Source organism: Gymnoscopelus microlampas (genome assembly GCF_963454915.1).
Source record: "Gymnoscopelus microlampas genome assembly, chromosome: 8".
Lineage (NCBI taxonomy): Eukaryota > Metazoa > Chordata > Actinopteri > Myctophiformes > Myctophidae > Gymnoscopelus > Gymnoscopelus microlampas.
The window spans coordinates 13,280,184-13,302,805 of NC_139945.1; the positions used below are offsets into that span (position 1 = coordinate 13,280,184).

At 41.4% G+C, this 22,622-nt stretch overlaps 1 protein-coding gene across 1 annotated transcript; it reads left to right on the forward strand.

Annotated features, from left to right (window-relative positions):
• Positions 1-18: 18 nt before the first annotated feature.
• On the forward strand, positions 19-3,864 carry LOC311050481 (uncharacterized protein; the record flags this gene model as incomplete). The annotated part of the gene is made up of 6 exons (XM_084064565.1): positions 19-31; positions 869-1,348; positions 1,514-1,704; positions 1,985-2,144; positions 3,106-3,249; positions 3,572-3,864. The coding sequence occupies 5 exons, from the start codon at positions 19-21 to the stop codon at positions 3,243-3,245; spliced, it is 984 nt and encodes a 327-aa protein (XP_083920691.1). The 3' UTR covers positions 3,246-3,249; positions 3,572-3,864.
• Between the last annotated feature and the right edge of the window lie 18,758 nt (positions 3,865-22,622).

Here is a 22,622-nt window from a genome sequence, read left to right on the forward strand (position 1 = left end):
TATTGCAAGCACAACCGAATGAGTGGGAGAAGTAGAACAGATCTTTTTTTCAGCAGGGAATACATTTGCAGGAACACCGCACTGTTCCTGTGGGGCGGAAGCCCCACCTCTCTAGCCACTCTCTGCCTTAGGTCGTGACCAGGCTTTTCTCTTTGCAGATGAGTAAGCCAGGCTACGTGAGGTTAAGTAGAGGATGGGTCAAATGCAGAGGATGATTTTCCCTGTGGGGATAAATAACGGATAACTTAACTTAGAATTTGTGCACTTCTGTGTATTGGATAAAACATTTCTGAAGTAGAGACTTGTCTTAGTACTGCTTGCTTGTATAGCTAGTAATGAAAACACAATTTTTGTTAATAGAGCTGCAAGCCACCTGATTCGGATGCCATCAGTGCATTGAATGGGAGATTATCACGTTTTATCAGACCATTGAATGGGCGAAGTAGGCGACCTACCACCTACCCCGCGATTTATCAGACCATTCATTGGGTGTTATCAAGACATACTGACCTACCGACGGAGATGACTTAAATAATTCACTTTTGGTTTCGGACCATGACGGAGGCGCGCAGTCTCAGGCGAGCTGGAGCCCCGCGACGGACCACCGAAGGAGTTAAGGCGATTGAGTTGCCGTCCGGAGCGGTGCGACGCTCGCCTGTGCCTACTCAGCGCCGTTCGAGTTATGTACCGATAGGCACAGAATCGTAAATATTGTTGTGGGGACTGCTCCGCCTCCAAAGTAGGTCAGTAGCTCCTGATTACGCCCAATGAATGGTCTGACAAATCGCGGGGTAGGTGGTAGGTCGCCTACTTCGCCCATTCAATGGTCTGATAAAACGTGATAATCTCCCATTCAATGCATTGATAGCATTCGAAGCCGGTGCTGCAAGCAGACTCCTTGACTCGAGTAGTGAAGAAGAGCAACCCAGCAGTCATGAGCAACCCAGAGGGAGAGCTACCAGAGGTCAATCTCCTTTGGCACCTGCACCAGTCATTGCTGCTCCAGTCGCCATCAGACAAGCCATCCCTGCGCAACCCAGAAGTCATGAGAAACCCAGAGGGAGAGCTACCAGAGGTCAATCTCCTTTTGCACCTGCACCAGTCATTGCTGCTCCAGTCGCCATCAGACAAGCCATCCCTGCTCCGGCTGCCACCGTGACCAGACCCTTCCATCTGTCTGACATTTCTCCAGGTTTCCGCAGACCTAACCCGGGGATGACTGTGCCTAGCCGTCCTAACCCGGGGATGACAACTCCTCGCCGTCCTAACCTGGGGATGACTACGCCTAGCCGTCCTAACTCTGCCATGCCAGCCGCTAGCCATCACAGGCCCCCGCCCGTGTGTGATTGTAAGTGTCTGACAGCAATTATGACCATTATTTCTGTCTGTGACCAAATACCTCCAGCCTTAACTTTGTGTTTAGTGCTTTGTAGGCTTTTTTATTGTAGTGATGTCACTGTGTTTCCACATCTCAGATATTAACTTGATAAGTGTGTTGTGTTGTATTTTACAGCAGTTCTACGTGAGGTTTTAACGTCCCTTGAGATTCTAAAGCAAAACCAGCAAATGATTTTGCTACATTTACAACGGTCTTCTAATCAGCCAACCGTGGTGCCAGAGGTTTTTGGCATTCCTTTGAAATCACTGGATGATCTGAGGACCCTTGAGGAGAGCATTGCTACACAGGAAAACAAAGAAAGACTGGTAGGCGAAATTGTCGCACAATGTCACTTCTTTTTTTTTTTTACTATCTTTCTATCTTTCCACTGATCTTGTTTGTGATATTCATGGCCAGGATTTTGAGGCATAGTGGGCGATGAACTACAGTGAAAAGTACAATTGTATTTTATACTTTATATAATTACATTTTATAGATTGATTTTCACTTTGGGCCTTTTTAGCCTGATCAGTGTAAAAAAAAAAGAAAAAAACGGCAGTGACATTTGCAATAGTGACATTTGCGATGAACAATTTTGTCTTTCAGATCACGTTTCTTGGGCTGGCTGGCGGTTTGACCGTAATGGAAACCGTGTGGAGAATCATGGCAAAACTATTGACCAATGACCTGGCCAAGACTATGAACTGGAGAGGGGTCAATGGGAAGTCTGGCTTTGAGCCACTTGCCATCAAGGATGTTCTCCTGAGTAAGTTGTTTTAGTATATAATATAGTAATATAGTTTATTAATTTTCTAAAGCATTTGCTTTCTTAATAATATAATAATAATAAACTATTTGTATAGCACCTTTCATGACATGAAAATGCAGCGCAAAGTGCTTTACAGAGCAGAAAAAGAAAAACATGAAAACATTAAAAACATTTAAAACCTCACCATGAAAACGACCAAAAAAAGGCGTATGTGTAATGGGAGTTTATTCCAAGCCGGTCCGTATAAGCAGAATGCTGCTTCACCATATTTTTTATGTCATTGTAGGCACATTGAGCAGGGCAGCACTAGAAGACCTGAGGGTGCGGTTTGGAACAAATCTAGACAGACAGTCATAGAGATACGAAGGCGCTAGACCATTGAGAGCTTTATAAACAAGTAAAATCATTTAAAAATCAATCCTAAAAACAACTCTGAGCCAGTGTAGTGAAGCTAAGAATGGAGTAATGTGTTCTCTCATCTTAGTTGTAGTTAAAAAGAGAAGACAAACGCGTGGATCAGCGTTTTTGCATCTTTCAGCGACAGATAGTCTCTCATTTGCGCAATATTTCTAAGGTGGAAGAAGGCAATCTTGGTGACATGATTAATGTGTCTATTAATATTCAATTCAGAATCAATTATCACCCCAAGGTTCTTGACTGAGGTGTTACTTTCTTCAGCCAGGTTACCGAGTCTACTTATTATTGATTCTCTCTGCTCACTAGAACCGATTATAAGAACCTCTGTCTTATTCTCATTTAGTTTGAGAAAGTTCTCACTCATCCAGCATGGGAGTTACGGTGCCAACAGGAAACGTATCCGATGCAGTGCATCATGGAAGCGTCAGATGTTTTGATCTGCGACGGTCACAAATTGACTTCATCCCTGGCTGCACACAAACGCTTGCAGCGATAACAATTGCAATAACCTGCCTATTCTTTGGTGTGTGTGTTCTTTAAGGAGCTGTGCGGCGCAATCCAAGCACCGCAAATGCATCGGATGGCGAAATCGAGGCGTATGTCAAAAGGTGGCTGCAGCTTGCATCAGACCGAAACGGTGGAAGGAGTCGCCGGGCCGCGAGACAAGCCGAGAGACGCTAATTAAGTAAGTCGTGTTCCAAAAGTGCTTGTCTGAAGTGCCCGTCGGTCTATGTGACGGTCTGTCAATCTGACTATGTATCTGTCGGACCGTCTAAAGCTGATACACTAAATAATTCCCCTGATTTTATTGGACAGAGTCTGTCCTAGTCTACACTAGTCCACAGTAGTTGTGGGCAGTTGGGCACGATATTGGCTTATTCATGACGATACGATTCAATCATTTAAAATCGATATAGTAACTATTTAGCAAAGAAATGAAATCTGTGAGTCTGTGTGTATAGACCAAATTCAAATAACTGACGAGTTGTACCTGTCTTATTTCACAGGACACTATTGGAGGGGGGTTCGTGCCACACAGGCATTCGTTGGTGAAACAGCTGCAACAGCAAGGAGGAGCATGGAGGATATTGGAGCCCTCAACTGAACTTTTTTTTTTTTTTAAGCTGTCTTCATTTGAGACAATATGACCTTTATTTGTCTAAGCTTAAATCCGGCGTTTAAAGTGATGTTTGATGCGGTACAGCTCCCAGACCTTCCCCGCTCTCCCGGATCTTGCACTTTGACTGACGAGAAAGGAAAAGCCAGACGAGGAGGCTGTGTTGAAGGACTTGCAAAGTCGACTGTGTTGAAGGACTTGCAAAGTCGACTGTGGTACAATTCACTTTGTAATTGTTCGCTTTAAAGGACAACTTTAGTTTTTTACAACCAAGGTTTATGTTTTAGATTGTAATTAAAGTAAATAAAAGATGAGTGTTAAAAATTTTAAATGTACTGCTTTCTATAGTTTGAGCAATTTTCGCAGTCTTTTTTACAGTGGGCGGGGGCATTCTGTCCGGTGGCTAAATATGTATTTTTTTACATAATAACCGGCTGTTTTCTTTATTATTATTTACAGTAGCTCTTCTAGCCCCCAATAACTCACATCTGGCCATCAAAGACCACAGGACCTTTTTTATTGTGTAAAAAAATGCATATTTAGCCACCGGACAGAATGCCCCCGCCCACTGTAAAAAATATCATGAAAATTGCTAAAACTATAAAAAACAGTAAATGAAAAAAAAATAACACGCATCTTTTATTTACTTTAATTACAAGCTAAAATATAAACCTTGGTTGTAAAAAAACGAAGTTGTCCAGTTTAATTGTTTCTGTAAGAATGTTGTTACTTGCCAACATGCTACAAAGCCTGGGTGGTATTCATGTTTTCGGGTTGGAACTGAGTTTCTTGTTAAATGTTACACATTTGTTTGGTAATGTGACATGATGTGTTTTGGCAGGCATTAATACCAAGTATTAATAACGTTACAGTATCTGTATAGTAACAGCATGAATGTCAATGCTGTGAAAGCCTCGTTTTGGCAGGCGTTAACCTTTAAGACCTGGTGCCGCGTGGAAAATGTTTGAAAGTTTATTTGTAATAAACTGATACAAATGTTATAGTTGAGTGTCACTTGTTTTATTGATGTTTGAGCTTCACTTCAATATTTGCCTATGGCTGAGCTTGGAACAAGCTTATCCATAGGCAGATATTGGAGTAGCTCTGGCTTACATATGGGCTAGTTATGGCAAAAATTGCACGGCCCAGTTCTGGCAATATTATTGGGGTGATTCCGGCCCAATGCTGGCAATGCTGGTTCAGTTTCCGCAGCCGGACTCGGCCCAGTGTACTCGGGCCGATTCTGGGGCGTCATTCCAAACAGATCTGGCCCAAGTCCGGCAACCGGACCCGGGCCGAGTGATTTCTTCCGGCCTGCCGGATCTGTGCCGGAATTGGGCCAAACAATTTTGGCTACCTGGGATAGCTGTGTGTCCATTACTTTCCAATTCCAATTTCCAATTCCGATGAGTCGGACAGGGGAGGGTTCGTCCGAAGGACAGATTCCCCTCAGTAATCAATAAAGCTCTGATAAAAATTATATATGCGGATTCCAGCATAATCTTTTTGTGAGCAATTGTTCAGTAGAAAGGGCTTATATAATATCCATTCAAAGTTGTATTAGCCTTTTGTTGTGAGGTTAAACTTCATTACACGTGAGAGTTGGCTATTACTTTATTAGCGTTCGCTTGCGCTGATCTACAAGTTGTCATGCGGTGCGTCGCACCGCGTTGTTAGCTTGGAGATCTGTCAATTTTGAGGCGTGGTGGCGTCATAGGACATTTCCGGTTTGCCTTTTATGGTCTTAAATGGGGCGTGGAACAATGCAAATGATTCTCCACATGAACGCGCCTTTGACTACATCAGACAAAAATGAGGAGCAGCTGCGATACACACATATCAGGGATCTACGCACACGTTCGTGAATCGCACTGCAGTTTGTGCTTATAGAAAAAACACCCTCCTTTAGTCACTTTATTTACACGTTATTTACAACCAGCTTAGTGAATCCAGGCCCAATGTCTCACTGTAAAGTATACATCCCATAGCCCAAATGGACGGCACACCGTAATTGGCTAGTTGGTTGTCCGGCAAACGATGATGTAATGAAGCAACAATGAAACCGTTCATAAGGTACTTCAGTTCTGTTTGTGTGAGTCGCCAGTGAAATGACGCAACGGCAGCAGGTGTTTGGCATTGACCAGGATCAGTTCTCCTGTTCCATCTGCCTTGACATTTTAAAGGAACCAGTGGCTCTACCTTGTGGACATAGTTACTGTAGAAACTGTATAGAGGGCTGCTGGGACCAGAGAGGAGTCTACAACTGTTCCCAGTGCAGAGAGAGCTTCGGTCGAAGGCCTGTTCTGAGCAAGAACAACATGTGGCCTGAGATTGAAGAGAAGCTGAGGAATAGTTCAGGAGGTCCCTACACATACCCAGTCTATGCTGGCCCAGCAGATGTGGTCTGTGATTTTTGCACTGGAACTAGATGCTACAAGGCCAATATGTCTTGTCTGGTATGTCTAGTTTCTTGCTGCGAGACTCACCTCCAGCCTCACTACAATGTTCCTGCATTGAAGAAGCACAAGCTTGTCCCAGCCACGGTCCGATTGCAGGAGAAGATGTGCCCCAGTCATGACAAGCTGATGGAGGTGTACTGTCGCACAGACCAGCAGTGTATCTGCTACCTGTGCATCATGGAGGAACATAAGGGCCATGACACTGTGTCGGTTGCAGAAGAGAGGACTGACAAACAGAAACAGCTGGTAACAAGTCAGCAAAAGGTCCAGCAGAGACAAAAGGAAGTGGAAGACCTCAGACATACCTTAAAGACCCTGAAGACTTCTGCAGAAGCAGCTGTGGAGGCCAGTGACAAGATCTTCTCTGAACTGATAGTCTCTGTCGAGAGAAGGCGCAGAGAGGTTAAAGAACTGATCTGGGACCAGTTGAATACTTCAGTGGCTCAGGCTGAGGGACTCCTGGGGCGGCTTGAGGAAGAGATAGCTGAGCTGGAGAGGAGACATGCTGAGCTGGAGCAAATATTCAACAGTGATGACATCCATTTCATTCACAGTTTCCAGTCTTTCTCCAGTTCCAGTGGATCTCTGGTCTTACCCAGTATTGTTCATCCTCTGCATTCCATCACGGATGAGAGTGAAGATGTCTCTGATCTGCAAGACAAACTCAACAATAGTGTGAAGACAACTTGGCCAGAGATATCAGAGAGAGTGTCTGCAATGTCTGTCAATGTTTTACTTCCACCAGAACGTCAGACCAGAAAGGACCTTCATGTGTTCAACCAGACAGTGAGCAGTCCTGCCGGTACTGTTTCTACGTTTGGTGGCACCAGCGTAAACAGTACCAGTCTGTGTAAAAAAACACGTGACACGTGCTATGTAGGAAATGCAGCTTATGTCAATAATCGTGTCGCCTGTCAAAGCCCTAATCCCTCAGCTGCAACAACAACTTCTTACAGTTCTGCATTCACCTTTAGCTCTGGAAGTGGAAATCCATCCACTCAACCTTCTGCAACTGACAATCCAACACCTGCACCAGCGTTTGAGTTTGATTCCATGTTACCGAAGAACATTGCTAGTAAGCACAGAGAAAAAGAAAAGGAGAGTGGTATCTCAACACCAGCTGTGGATGAAACAGACCAAGATCTAAATCCTTTTGCAGACTTGGCTAAGACTATGGAAGGAGTCTTCCAGTTTGCACAGAAAAACCCAAATTTCAATGGCTTTCTTAGCGCTCTATTGACCCCCAACAAGACAGCTACCTCAGCTGACCAGGACGAAGAGGACATTTACTTAAATTTTGATTTACTTAAATTTCAGCCTGTGGTTCAGATGCCCGACAAGGTAGATCTGGTGACTGGGGAGGAAGACGAAGAGGTTCTCTACTCCCAGCATGTCAAGTTGTTCAGATTTGACCCTGCCACCAGTCAGTGGAAAGAGCGGGGCGTGGGGAACCTCAAGATCCTAAAGAATACAACCGGCAAACTGAGAGTTCTGATGAGAAGAGAGAAGGTCCTGAAGGTTTGCGCAAACCACTTGATCACGACCACTATGAAACTGAAACCCTTGCGGTGTTCTAATAAGGCGTGGATGTGGCTTGCCAATGACTTCTCTGTTGGAGACAGCAATCTGGAACAACTAGCTGCAACGTTCAGAACCCCAGAACTGGCTAAAGACTTTAAGCAAACGTTTGAGGAGTGCCAGAAGCTTCTTTTCGTAACAGGGAGACGTTCTCTGGAGGAGGTTGTTAGCCCACAGCCAGATAGCCAGCAGGGGGGGCGCCCCCTTAGCCCCCTTTGCTGACCTACCCTGAACCGTTCTTCGCCAGGCTCCGAGACCCTACCGGGAGCACAAGGCTCTGGACAACATAGCTCATAGGGTCATAGGGACAAATCTCTCACAAATCTCTCCACCACGATAAAGGAATGGTTCCTGGAGAGGAAAAAAGAAAGCCGCCGGCTGGAAAACGCCCCAGCAGTGCCCCCCACACTCTGTGGATCGATGTCATCACCAGGGACCAACACCAAATGGGCCTGTCGCTGGCTGAAGCCGAGTCTCTAACACTGGACCGACCCAAATGGAAGAGTATTGGTGAATCTAATTGGCTCTATGCATGGCATCGCCCCCGCTGAGCAAGGGACCTGATGATGATGATGATGATGATAATAATAATAATAATAATAACTAGAAAATGTGCTCCTCGGAGCACAGGTCTCCGCCAGTACTGTTCCTGATTAATCCTGTCTATTACATATTGTCACTTGACCATGTTAGCTTGGCTGATGGAAGCTCACTTAAAAAATATAAATGATTTTTTGAAGTGACACACCTATTTATAGGTTTATATTTCATCATGCGTCTCGCTAGCCAATCAAAAGCATTGGTGACAACATATTGTCACGTGTCACGTGAAGCTTGACCAATGTTAGCTTGGCTGAGACGGACGGACACACGGAAGGACAAGAACGAAAACATACTCTCCACCTCTGGCGGAGACAACAATAATAATAATAAATATAGCTGCAAGCAGCGATAATACGGGGCCAGTGAATAGAGAGAGAGAGAGAGACATGGAAACGGAATAGATTGAAGAGAGAGAGAGTGACATGGAAACAATAGATTGATGAGAGAGAGAGATGGAAACAGAATGGTTTGATTGGACATCTCAACCTATTGCCATTAACAGGATTCGAACTCTCAACCTTCAGACTAGGCTGCAACACTACCTATAGTGCTATAGCTTTGTCCAGGCTGATATTGTCTGTTGAAGATCATAAACTCTTGCCTTCTTTCATGAACCAAGCCCCTGTTTCACTAACACTAAGATCACTCGTTCACAAACCATTTACCAATGAAGAAATTGTACATTTCCTCAGAACCAAAACTAGTGAAAGTAGCCGATCTACAAGCTCACAAACCATGAAAAGTTGTGAGATTGTAGATCAGCTATTTTCAGAATGAAGTATGTCATACGTTGAAAAAAACGTACTCTCAAATAAGCATTTCAGGTTATCTTTACCATTTGCACATGTATTCATTGATACAGTCATGTTGTTTGCAATTCAACTTAAATTAAGTCTGCATCAAGTGAGGCTTGAGCTGGCGACCTTGAGATTGTGAGGCATTCATTTAAGGGAGACGCCATTGGCCCGACAGACAAGTAACTGTGAAAAAGGAGATCACACAGATGATACAGTTTCACGCAAATAGCTGAAAAATCCTGGGTTAAGTGTTTTTCAAACTGCTCAAAATTGCGGACAATCTAAGGGCGGAGCTTACTGGTCAAAGCGATAGATGTGTTCCTCATGAGTCAAGGCACTTGTGTAAGCAAGTTTCATGACTTTCGGCCAAACGAGGCATGACTTTTGCCTGTTTAAAGTTTGCATTTTCAAAAAATTGCTATAGCGCCCCCCTTTGGCCAATTGGAGTGAGATTGGTTTCAGTGATATTTGGAATGACTCTCTACATTACTGCAACGTTTCAAAGAAATGTGAGTCTTGCATGTATGTGTTAGGGGCAGATGAATAATTTTCATAAAACTGCAATAGTTAAAATCTATGGAATCGTGGGATTTTGGAGCAATCTGCACGAAACGTTTAACACTTGAACTTTGGACCTCTGCCGACAACTTCTAGGCGGCGGAATTTCCATAAGTGAAAAAATGCAGAAATTAGGAGCCAATGGCTGTTTTTCATGTAATTCAAAATGGTGGGCGATCTAAAGGTCAGAGGTCAAAAGTCAGACCACGAAAGTTGTCGGGCATGAAGAGACGCATGTGTGTATTGAAGTTTCATGGTTGTAGGTCAAACAGGGCATGAGTTGTACCTGTTCAAAGTTGGCACTTTCAATTGAGTGCTATAGCGCCACCCTTTGACGAATGAGTGTGAGAATTATTTCTTGGTAGTTTTTCATGAGCATCTACCATATGGCCGAGTTTCGTAAAAAGCGTATGCACGGTTAAGCCAGAACTGGCAAAAACATTTTTTTTTCAAACTGCTCAAAATTGCGGAAAATCTAAGGGCGGAGCTTAATGGTCAAATCGATACGTGTGTTCCTCATGAGTCAAGGCACATGTGTAAGCAAGTTTCACGACTTTCGGCCAAACGAGGCATGACTTATGCCTGTGTAAAGTCTGCATTTTCAAAAAATTGCTATAGCGCCCCCCTTTGGCCAATTGGAGTAAGATTGGTTTCAGTGATATTTGGAATGACCCTGTACATTTCTGCAAAGTTTCAAAGAAATGTGAGTCTGCATGTATGTTTTAGGCGCAGATGAATAATTTTCATAAAACTGCAATAGTTAAAATCTATGGAATCCTAGGATTTTGGAGCAATCTGCACGAAACGTTTAACACTTGAACTTTGGACCTCTGCCGACAACTTCTAGGCGGCGGAATTTCCATAAGTGAAAAAATGCAGAAGTTAGGAGCCAATGACTGTTTTTCATATAATTCAAAATGGTGGGAGATCTAAAGGTCAGAGGTCAAAAGTCAGAGGGTGAAGGTTGTTCAGCATGAGGAGACGCAGGGTTGGGAGGGTTACTTTTAAAAAGGAATCCCCTACAGTTACAAGTTACTTGCTAAAAAATGTAGTCAGTAACGTAATCCCGATTACTCCATTTAAAAAGTAACTATTAGTTACTTTCAGTTACTTTTGGATTACTTTTAAGTAGGGATGTCCCGATCACGTTTTTTTGCTCCCCATCCGATCCTGATCTTTTGATTTTGAGTATTTGCCAATCCTGATCTTTCCCGATCCGATCTTTTCATTTTTAAAAATATTTTTAAATTATAATTTATGCATGTAGAATTTATTTTTATCATTTATTTTGTAGCAATAAAAGACAATATGTCTCAAAACACTGTCTGACAGTTGAATTATTCACAACAAAATAAATGTTAATTAAAGAAATTAAGACAAATACTGAATCTCTGAACATTGGCTTGCAGTTATCGCACATAACCAAAATACAATAATAATATTAGACTTGTCATTCAGGATGGAAAATAAAGTTGTCCTTTTGGGGAGAAGTGGAACTTAGAAGTCATTTAAGTTTAGTGTGAGGGAGAGGGTCTACTCTGATTACTACAGCAGGGGTCCCCAATGTTTTTTAGCTAAGGGAGAGATGAAGCAGGGACCCCCTCTACATATTGTATAAAATTTGTGTTGCAGATTAAACCTTTTCATAGATTTCATAGATAGCTTCATAGACTTGTTTAACAACACTGTCATCATCAGTGTATTTTTCAGAAATGTCAAACTCTCTGTACTTAGTAAAGTTGAGCCTAGGCTCTGTACTTGGTCTGCTCTTTTCCCCTCTACCTCTTCTTAAGTTCCCCTCAGAATATAGGGATATTAGGGTTCATGTGGTTAATGTAAATACAAGAAAAAGGTCCTATCAGGTCCTAGCGAGCCAACGAGCCATCGTTAACCAGCTAGTGTTACACAGCTGACTGCCAATATGCGCATTTCTGTTGAAAACGCATCACTGACAGGCTGGTGAAGGCTATACATAGACTAGATAAAATAAATAGAATATACCAAGTTACTATCAGAAGTAACATCTGAAAGAGAGTCAATCAAAAGTAAGCCCTGGGCAGTGCTCCGTGCTGTTCCGAACGCACCCCTAGTATCTGTCTGCAGTGTTGCCTGGTCTGATTATTATAAGCCACATTGGGCTCATTTTTCTGAAGTTGCTTGTAAATAATGGTAGAACGGTTGTGAGCTTGTAGATCGTCTATTTTCAAATAGCCAACATTTATAAATATGCACATTGTTTAATGGACGACATATATAGCTTTGAAGTGCTTGTGTGGCCTTTTATAGTCGCTTCTTTTGGGCTTGTTTTTATAGACCCGTTTGCTTATTTCTCTCGCAAAGTCTGGCAACACCGCTGTTGACGCAGCAGCAGACTCCTTACACAGAGAGCTGCGCGTTGCGCTCAGCTCCAATCCATTGCCGTCTGTGCGCTGCCGTGTGCGCTCTTGCAGGTGGTTGTTTGGTGTTATAATAATTTATTTGTTTGTAAAAAAATTAATGAGGGGAAGGGGAGAATGTAACCCTCCTGTAACGCCCGTTACAACACCCCCGTTACTGTAATCCAGATTACACATTTTAAAATGTACTCTAGGACGTTACCGTTACGTTTTTTTTTTACTCCGTTACGTAACGGCGTTACATGTAATCCGTTACTTCCCAACCCTGAGGAGACGCATATGTGTATCCAAGTTTCATGGCTGTAGGTCAAACAGGGCATGAGTTGTACCTGTTCAAAGTTAGCATTTTCAATTGAGTGCTATAGCGCCACCTTTGGACAAAAGATTGTGAGAATTATTTTTTGATCGTTTTTCATGACCATCTACCATATGGCCGAGTTTCGTAAAAAGCGACAGGACGGTTCAGCCAGAACTGCGAAAAGTGGCAGAAGAAGAAAAAGAAGAAGTGACAGAAGAAGAAAAAGAAGAAGTGACAGAATACTGCCAATAACAAAACAGGTCCAGAGCTGAGCTCTGGCCCCGTAACTAGAAAAAGTGTTCCTCGGAGCACAGGTCTCCGCCAGGTCAGGTAGGCTATTGTGGCCTCCTGGGTGGAGCTATAATAGGCCAATGTGAAAAGGGTGCCATTTGTTCTTAGGCCTTGCACGACAATTGGACCCTGACTGCATTCATAATTTGAGGCATTTTGTTAAAAACATTAGTTTTGCTAAATTAGACCTGCTGGTGGCGCTATAACAGGCCAATGTTAAAAGGGTGGCATTTGTTCCTCAACATAGTGTGAATGTGCGTGCAAAGTTTGAGCGCAATTGGACGGTGCGTTCATGATTTGCGGAATTTTGTTCAAAACAAGCCAATAATGCAAACTTTAGATGTCAATCTTAGCCAATCAGGATGGAATATGAAAAATCAAACACATCCGTCGTGATCACATGGCTATAGAGATCATGTGTACCGATTTGCGTGAAATTTGGATAAAATTGGAAGGAGTAGTATAAAATAATGTCTTTTACATAAGTCGGCCTCCTGGTGGCGCTATAAAAGGCAGATGTGAAAAATGCAGGGCAAAGGTTTTTCCTTGACCTCTAGGGAATGTGCATACAAAGTTTTACACAGATCGGTGCAATTATAGGTAAAAACACGAATCGGCCTGTTATAGCGCCACCATGAGGCTGATTTGAAAAAAATCAAATGGTAGTTCTTCCTTGGCCAAATGGGAATGAGCGTGCAACATTTCATGGAAATTGCATGCTGTGTTCATGATTTGAGGCATTTTGTTCAAAACGGAGCACTCCTGCAAACCAGCCAATTTAGCCAATCAGGATGGAATATGAGAAATCTGAAAGACCCGTTTCGTTTAATGACTATAGAGATACTGTGTACCGATTTGCATGATTTTTGGACAAAATCCGTAGGAGTACTGTCAAAAAATATGTTTTGCACAAATCGGCCTCCTGGTGGCGCTATAAAAGGCCCATGGGAAAAAATTGGGGCAAAGGTTCTGAATTGACATCCAGGGAGTGTGTGTGCACAGTTTCGCTGCGATCAAGACAACGGTGCCGGAGATTAGCTGGTCACAGACGGACGGACACACACACACACACACACGGACACACGGACGGACGGACGGGGTGGAAAACATACTCTCTCGCCATGCCTTTCGGCCTGGCGGAGACAACAACAAAAAGTATTGAACAAAGCAAAACAATTATGCTGTTACATATTCATGTGAATAAGGATTAAATTATTTGGAAGCTGGTCTAGTTTTCCATTTGGGTATTTATTAACTTACTTATTAGGCTTCTTTTATAGGTAGGTAGGGAGGATGTGGATGTGGTAGCCACCAAACTGAAATGGGCGTTCCATAATGAAACTCCTTTGATGGCGAACTGCCCCCTATTGGTGGTACATAGTGGGACATGCAGTTGGTTTGCTTGCCTAGTGGGATATGGGTGAAAGCTGGAATTTGGCTGGAAATACTAATTTAAAATGATTTGGGAGGTGGGTGTATTGGTATTTAGTTTTATATACAAATAGACATGTTTGGAGTACATTTATATTAAAGATTGTTAGTATACTGAGTGTTGAAAAAAGGGGTGAGGAAGGCTCCCGTGGACTAGAATTTGTGGCTAATCTGACAAACCTTTTTTGTAGTATAAATCATTTATGGAGACAGGAAGGATAGGTACTAGCCCATACAATATTACAGTAGGTTAGGTAAGGATATACTAGGCTGTAGTAAAGGGTTTTTAGACAGGCTCTGTTTATGAATGGGCTGATTTTTCTAATAATCCACACTGATTTTGAGACCTTTTTTGTTACCTGGTCGATGTGTTCTTTCCAGCAGTATTTTTCGTCTATCATTATTCCCAAAAAAGGGGTGGAGGGTACTCTGCTAATTTCGATACCGTCAATACTCAGCTTTGCTTCCTCCGGGTTGAATTTCTTCCTACCAGGAAATATTATAAATTTAGTTTTTTTTATGTTTAATGACAGTTTATTAAGTTGGAACCATTTGGAGAGTATTTGCAGACCTTGATTCGCTTCGTTGATAAGTGTATTGACATTTTTGTGGGAAAGGATGACGCTTGTGTCGTCTGCAAATAAGATTGAAAATAAGGTATTTGATGCTGCAGGTAGATCATTTATGTAAATTAAAAATAGCAGTGGGCCAAGAATTGAACCTTGCGCCACTCCACATGATAGTCTTGCTCTAGGTGATTCCGTATTTTTCACTGCGACATATTGTTGTCTATTTGTAATATAGTTTTCAAGCCACCACGAAACCCATATCTGAACATTTTAGCAAGCAATATGTTATAATTGACAGTATCAAAAGCTTTCGAAAGGTCCAGGAAAAGTTCATGGATGCTAGGGTTCAAGTGGTTAATGTAAAAAAACAAATCATAATCACACAAAGATTTGGCGGACCCCCTGTAGTAACTCTGAGGACCCCCTAGGGGTCCCGGACCCCCTGTTGAAGACCCCTGGTTTAGACTGATGTGTCTGTGTCTGTGTGCATTCTGTGTGTTAAAGAGACAATGCCTCTAACTTGTAATTTGAGAGACCTTGACTTGAACATGTTTAAGCCCCCCCCCCCCCCCCCCCCCCCCCCAATTGACAGAAAATAATCATTTTTTGGGTGAACTCCTCCTTTAAGTTTCCCAGGGGGACTCTATACCCATTCAGCTATGACCACCCTAGACAAGCTTATGGAAAGCAGTCTTTTTGCAAACACCCCAAAATCTGAGAAGTTATCATTTGCACACCCTATGAAGCCTTGAATACATGGATATATTTTGTTTTTTGTCGCAATAATTTGATGCCCGGGTGTATTTCCGGTAGGAGACACAAAGATTCTACTTTGTGTCTCCTACCGGATACATTAGCCGGTAGGTAGTGATAACTGTCATTAAGCTACTGAATTGGAAGATGTATCATACCAAAATATAAACTAGAGACATGTAGGAATACAAAAATACTAAAACTTTACAGCCACCTCAGGTGGTACCAATTTGTGAAAATATCAGTGTTGGCCCCTGGACTATACCGGAACCGCTGCCGGTCATCAAATGATTGTCTTAGGAATGAGACAAAAACTAAACAATATCCATGAATTCAAGTCTCCATGGGGTGACTAATACATAGAAAAAAAATCACACCCTGTGTGAAGGAAGCGGTGCCTTTGATGAGTTTATTTAATTGGGCTATATACAGTGGTTAGCACTTCATAATGGCAGTGGTGGTGCCCCTCTGGTGCCTCTGTGGTGCCACCTATTTTTGTGGTACCGCTTTTTTCTATGTGGTGCCACTAGATGGCGGTAGAGAGCAACTAATGCCCAGACATAGGCATGTTGTGTCTATTTGAGACAGGGCTGCTTTCAGTCAACAGATAAAAGCTGCAATTGAAGCTGAACTTGTTGAGAAGTGAAACAAATAATTGTATGGGTTATATTATCAAGATGTATTTTGGTAAATTGCACTCAGTGGGCTACTAAATATAACCCTCAGGAATGAAAGGGTGAATGCATTTCAAAGTGATTGTTATTTTTTTTTTTTGTAAACATAGAACATAATGCAGTGCTTAGGATGAATTCAAAAGCAATTGTTTCTTTAAACACAACTATGTTTCATGGTGGAAGAAGTACACAGACATTTTACTTAAGTAAAAGTAGCAATACCACAATATAAAAATACTCTATTACAACTAAAAGGCCTGTGTTCAAAATGTTACTTAGCCTAAGTAGCCTAACTAGTAACTAAAGTTTTCAAATAATTGTAGTGGAGTAAAGGTACAATATTTGCCTCTGCAGATGTAGTGGAGTAGAAGTAAAAGTACAGTAATACTCCAGTAAAGTAAAAAACACCTCAACATTATTCATTATTTTCTAGGCGCCCCAACCTGGAATCAAACCCTGCTCTGCAAATTGTAAGGCCAACCTCTACTCCACTACACTACTGGTACAGTGATTGGTCTGCGGGGTCAGGACGTGTCTCATTCTCTATGTTCTGTGCACTACTCCTTGGAAAGTCAGAGATAAAAAGCTTGCAGCTCTCAAAGCTGCTACTGTCTGAGAGCAGTAACTAGTAACTAGTCAACTAAAAGCATTATAAACTACTGTCCGGCACAATTATATTGTTTTAGAATGTGAAACAGAGTTAAATGAACACAGGAGAGTATAATGTACTAACTAACTAAGGACCCCAATTTAAACAAGCCATATGGATTTCTTATTCCTATTTAGCAGCCAGCTTCCTATTTAGTCGACCTTGGATTTGAACTGTACTTTCATGTGCTTTTTGTCTGCAAACTTCGAAATAAAGTATTCAATCAATCAAAACACTTTTCATGGTTGGAAAAACAGAGAGAGAATGAGAGTTTTCATCTGAAGAATTGCTGGGATCCACAGAAAATCTCTGCTATCAGTCTGTCTGTCAACGACATGCAAATGAACTGGTTTAGCACCTTGGCCAGGGTCTTTTGTTAGTCTCTAGCCACACTTCATTGTCATCACAATGGACTTAGAGCCCAGGAGCTGTGCCCTCCCCCCACACACACACAAGCACACGTTTTCAATTGCAGTTTGTTTTCATTTGATTTTAAGTGGATTTGCTAGTTTCGTTTTCAGTTTGTGAAAAGGCTTAGTTTTAGTTGAGTTTTTAAATTAGTTTCAGTGTTAATTTTAGTTGTATTATTGTAAGGGTAGTCAGGGGCAATATTCAACAAGCTCAGAATAGTGAAAATGGCTGATCTACAAGCTCACAACATGTTGCATTGCTACAACTGCTGTTGTCATCGGCTGTGTGGAGACAGAAATGAAAACTGATTCAGATTTTTTGCTTAATCATTCTGAATCAGCTTTGCTTAATCATTCATCAAAAGTTATGAAGGCTTTAATGAAGGAACGGGACTCAACTGGTGACGTTGACAGAGAAGCATCAGAAATATTCATCAGACTTACAAACATCCCATCAGAGAGAATTTGATGCATTTGGGGTTGACCTTAAAAATGCAGTCGATGCCCAGTTAGTACTGAAGACAGAGAGAAAAAGTCTAAAATGTAATGAAAACAAAGTGCAATTGAAAACATGTAGTCAAACAAAAATACAAATGTGTGCGTGTGTGAGGATAAAATCTCTGTTGATTTATCTCTGAGAGGGTAGCCTAAAATGTATGTATCCACTAGTAAAGTTACTCTGGTTTGGTAACAAAATGTAAAGTGCGTTATAAATAAAATCCATTATTATTATTATTATTACTCTCAGAAAGTTTGGGAGCTGCAAGCTTTTTATCTGACTTTCCAAGGAGTAGTGCACAGAACATAGAGAACGAGACATGTCCTGACCCCATAGACTTATCACTGTACCAGTAGTGTAGTGGAGTAGAGAGTGGTCTTACAAGTTACAGAGCAGGGTTTGATTCCAGGTTAGGGCGCCTAGAATTCTCATGTGCATATTGTTGAGGTGTTTTTTTTTACTTTACTGGAGTATTACTGTACTTTTACTTCTACTCCACTACATCTGCAGAGGCAAATATTGTACTTTCACTCCACTACAATTATTTGAAAGCTTTAGTTACTTTGCAGATATAAATTGTTATATTATAAAACATACATATTAACCACTTTAGCCCTATTTTATACCACAGCCATTTGAAAATAGCCGTTCTACAAGGTAGATCGGCTACTTTAAAACATTTTAGTACTTTTGGTACTTTAAGTATATTTTGATGCCAATACCGTTGTACTTTTACTCAAGTAACATTGCACTGTTACAGCTGGAAGTGAGATGGCCCATTCTGTGTGTAGAGTATTCTGATCACATACAGCCATCATGGCTACTGTACCAGTAGTCTAGTGGTTAGTGAGATGGTTCTCCAAAGTTGGAGGTCAGGGTACGAATCCCGCTTGTGTTCCATAGAACCTTGGGGAAAATGACGAAGTGTTTACTTTTTACTGTACTGGAGTATTAGTGCACTTTCACTTCTACTCCACTACACCTGCAAAGGCAAATAGTGTACTTTTACTCCACTACTACAATTATTTGAAAACTTTAGTTACTTTGCAGATATAAATTGTTATATAATAAAACATACATATTAACCACTTTAGCCCTATTTTATGCCACAGCCATTTGAAAATAGCCGATGTACAAGCTAGATCGGCTACTTTCAAACATTATAGAACTTTAGCTTTTGGTAAGTATATTTAAAAATAAGTAAATATAAAAATAGAGTATTTTTATATTTAAAGAAATAATTGCTTTTCAATTCATCCTAAGGACTCATTCCCTTATTTTCTATGTTTACAAAAAATAAAAATAACATTCACTTTTAAATGCATTCACCCTTCCCTGTTGCTAATAATGTACTGTAGAGTTCATGGACTCACATGCGCCACATGGTGGCCGTTCAGCCACACTACACCTTAAAAGAAGGTGTCAAATGTGGCACCACCAAGTAGTAGTGGCGCCTCTGTGGTACCACAGAGGCGCTCAGATGGTATTACTGCCATTCTCAAGTGCTAACCACTGTATGAACAAGATACGGACGGACGGACGGACACACACACACACACGGCCAAATGTGTGTGTGTGTGTGTGTGTGTGTGTGTGTGTGTGTGTGTGTGTGTGTGTGTGTGTGTGTGTGTGTGTGTGTGTGTGTGTGTGAGTGTGTGTTGAAGTGGCGCATTTGTTGCTTCTTTGCCGTGCTCAAACATACAGACGGACGGACACACACACACGGTCAAATATGTGTGTGTGTCTGTGTGTGTGTGTGTGTGTGTGTGTGTGTGTGTGTGTGTGTGTGTGTGTGTGTGTGTGTGTGTGTGTGTGTGTGTGTGCGTGTGTCTGTGTGTGTGTGTGTGTGTGTGTGTGTGTGTGTGTGTGTGTGTGTGTGTGTGTGTGTGTGTGTGTGTGTGTGTGTGTGTGTGTTGAAGTGGCGCATGTGTTGCTTCTTTGCCGTGCTCAAACATACGGACGGACGGACACACACACACGGTCAAATGTAGAGCGGCTGGCACCGCTAAAAAGTAATTTTGGGTGAACTATCCCTTTAATGAGATTTTTTTCATTTTATTTATGAAATACATTAGAAAAATGTTGGAATTGTTTTTAATTGATGAAACGTTTTCAGTACTTTTACTCCACTACATTTATTTGAAAACTTTAGTTACTAGTTACTTTGTAGATTTTTGATTATTATCACAAAACATACATTAACGGATTAACCACTTCATACAGTATATATATATTTTGGACATTTGATCTACAAGCTCACAATGCGTCGTGATGTGCGACACATTGTGAGCTTGTAGATCTGCCATTTTCAAATGTTTTTTTTTTTAAATACATTTTAAAACTTGTGAAATACTTTCTACTTTTGGTACTTTAAGTACATTTTGACACCAATACTTTTTTACTTTTACTCGAGTAGATTTTTTATTTCAGACTTTTACTTGTAACAGAGTATTTCTATGTTGCAATATTGATACTTTTACTTAAGTAAGAAATGTGAGTACTTTTTTCCACCACTGTGTGCCAGCCAGTCTTTGTGAGTGTGAGTGAGTGTGTGGCTCCAAGCAGCAACACTGCCCCCTCGTGGAGAGACGCCACATGTGTCCCTTCAGGATAAGACAGCGTGGTGCAATAACGCAGTGGTGTAAAGTAACTAAGTACATTCACTTAAGTATTGTACTTGAGTACATTTTTGAGGTATTTGTACTTTACTTGAGTATTTCCAATCCTTCTACTTCTACTCCACTACATCTCAGAGGCAAATATTGTACTTTTACTCCACTACACATTTATTTGAAAACTTTAGTTACTAGTTACTTTGCAGATATAAATGATTACATTATAAAACACACATTAACCACTTTAACCCTATTTTATACCTAGGCTATTTTCAAATATTTAGTACTTTTACTTTTGGTACTTTACGTACATTTGGATGCCAATACTTTTGTACTTTTATTCAAGTAAATTTTGAATTCTGGACTTTTACTTGTAACAGTATTTTTATAGTGCAGTATTGGTACTTTTACTTAAGTAAAGAATTTGAGTACTTTTTCCACCACTGGCAATAAGGAACTGGTCCTCAGACTGCTCCATGTCAAGGACCCCCACATTGACACCTTTTACCCCGCGGACCCCCATTTTAAAAGCATAAGCCAGAGAAAGAGTTTTTTGTAGATTGTAGATTTGGCTTCAGGCCTTAATGGGTTAACCCTTTAAGACCGGGAACGCATCTGTGTCATTTTAAGATTTCTTTGGCTATATAAAAATAGCAGATCTACAAGCTCATAGCGCGGCACCAAGTTTTTAACTCAAATCTTTGCTTCTGGGGATTTTACAAATGTCTTCTAAATCCTAAAGTACCTTTTTCCTAAAGTTTTTAACTTTTTTTTCTTTTCTTTTTTTAACTTATGTTGCTATATTATCAATGGTTTTCAAACTTTTTTTATGTTAAGGACCCCCGAAATAATATGTATTTGACCGCGGACCCCCTCCCATCTAAAAATATTTTGTTCCAGGGACCCCCAGAAGCAAAGATTTGAGTTAAAAATGTATATAAAAGATTTGCACAAAATTTCAGGATCTTTCTAAAAAATAGCAGATCTACAAGCTCATAGCGCGCCGCGCGGCACTCGGTGCCGCGCTATGAGCTTGTAGATCTGCTATTTTTGAATAGCCAAAGAAATCGTTTAACCACCCGAACCCCAGCATCCCTATTGTGTGGGGGGGGGGGGGGGGGGGGGGGGACATCACGCGTTGTGAGATTTGGTGTACAGTAGATGGAAAAAGAACACATTGAAGTGGTTAAACTGAAGTGATATATTGATGATTTCCAAATATTATCAAAGTATTCCCCCCCCCCCCTTGGCCCTGGACTTGTGTCATGGCACCCTAGGGTGCAGCGGGGGCCGGGGCACCTGCTTTGAGAAACCCTGCCCTTGGACAGTAGTTCTCCACCTTTTTAGGCTGCGACCCTCCAAAATAATCATATTTGAACTGGGGACCCCCTAAAATAATCATATTTGAACTGGGGGACCCCCCCACCCTGACAGGAACTTAGTAGGAGTTGAGGCGCTACATTTAGTTTGACTCCACAGATAAATATTGTGAAAATAGCAGATGTACAAGCTCACAACATGAGGCGTTGTGAGCTTGTAGATTGGCTATTTTTTGGGCTATTTTATATTATTTGACAATTTGGCCAATGTTTGACCTGTTTTTATAGTATTTTGTTGATGTTGAGTTTGATGATTACTATTCATGTAGTAATTGTGTTTTTTGGTATTAAAAAGGTCTTAAAAGTCCTGTCAGGGGACCCCCACCCCCAAAATCATGTGGGGACCCCCCTGGGGGTCCAGACCCACAGGTTGAGAACCACTGGCCTAGGAAACAGGGAGGGGTGGGGCTATAAGAGTCCTCTAATGGTCGGCCCTTCCCCCCTCTCATACAAATGTTTGAGACCCAGCTGTGTTGTTTGGAAATAAAACAACTCTTATAGTGAAATAAACAAATCATTGTGTAAAATGATTCCACATGGACCTTGAGTAGAGTTATATCAGCGTTTACCAGGCTGTTAAAACAAGCTGTTAAAACACACTGTGTGACCAGACTGAGGAAACATTATCTCCATCCAAATGAAACATGTGAGTTTTCTACAGGTGTGTTAGCTACTTAGCTTAGCTAATTAACTGTTTAGCATTAAGGAATTGATGACATTGTGTGTAATTTCACTTTTATTTGACTTGGTAAAAAAAGCGACGACTAGTGAGAATGAAGCCTTGCTGTGTGAAATGACTATGAACAGTGTTTGTTTTAGCCCTAAAACATGACCGTCATATCATGAGTCATGTATTAACTTCAACCTGGTGTTTGCACTTTCTCCATTTACGGCCCTTACATCTACATAAATGTTCAGATCTCAAATATAAAGTGCTTACCACATGGCCACGGATGTTAAAATTATGTACAGGTCCTCAGAA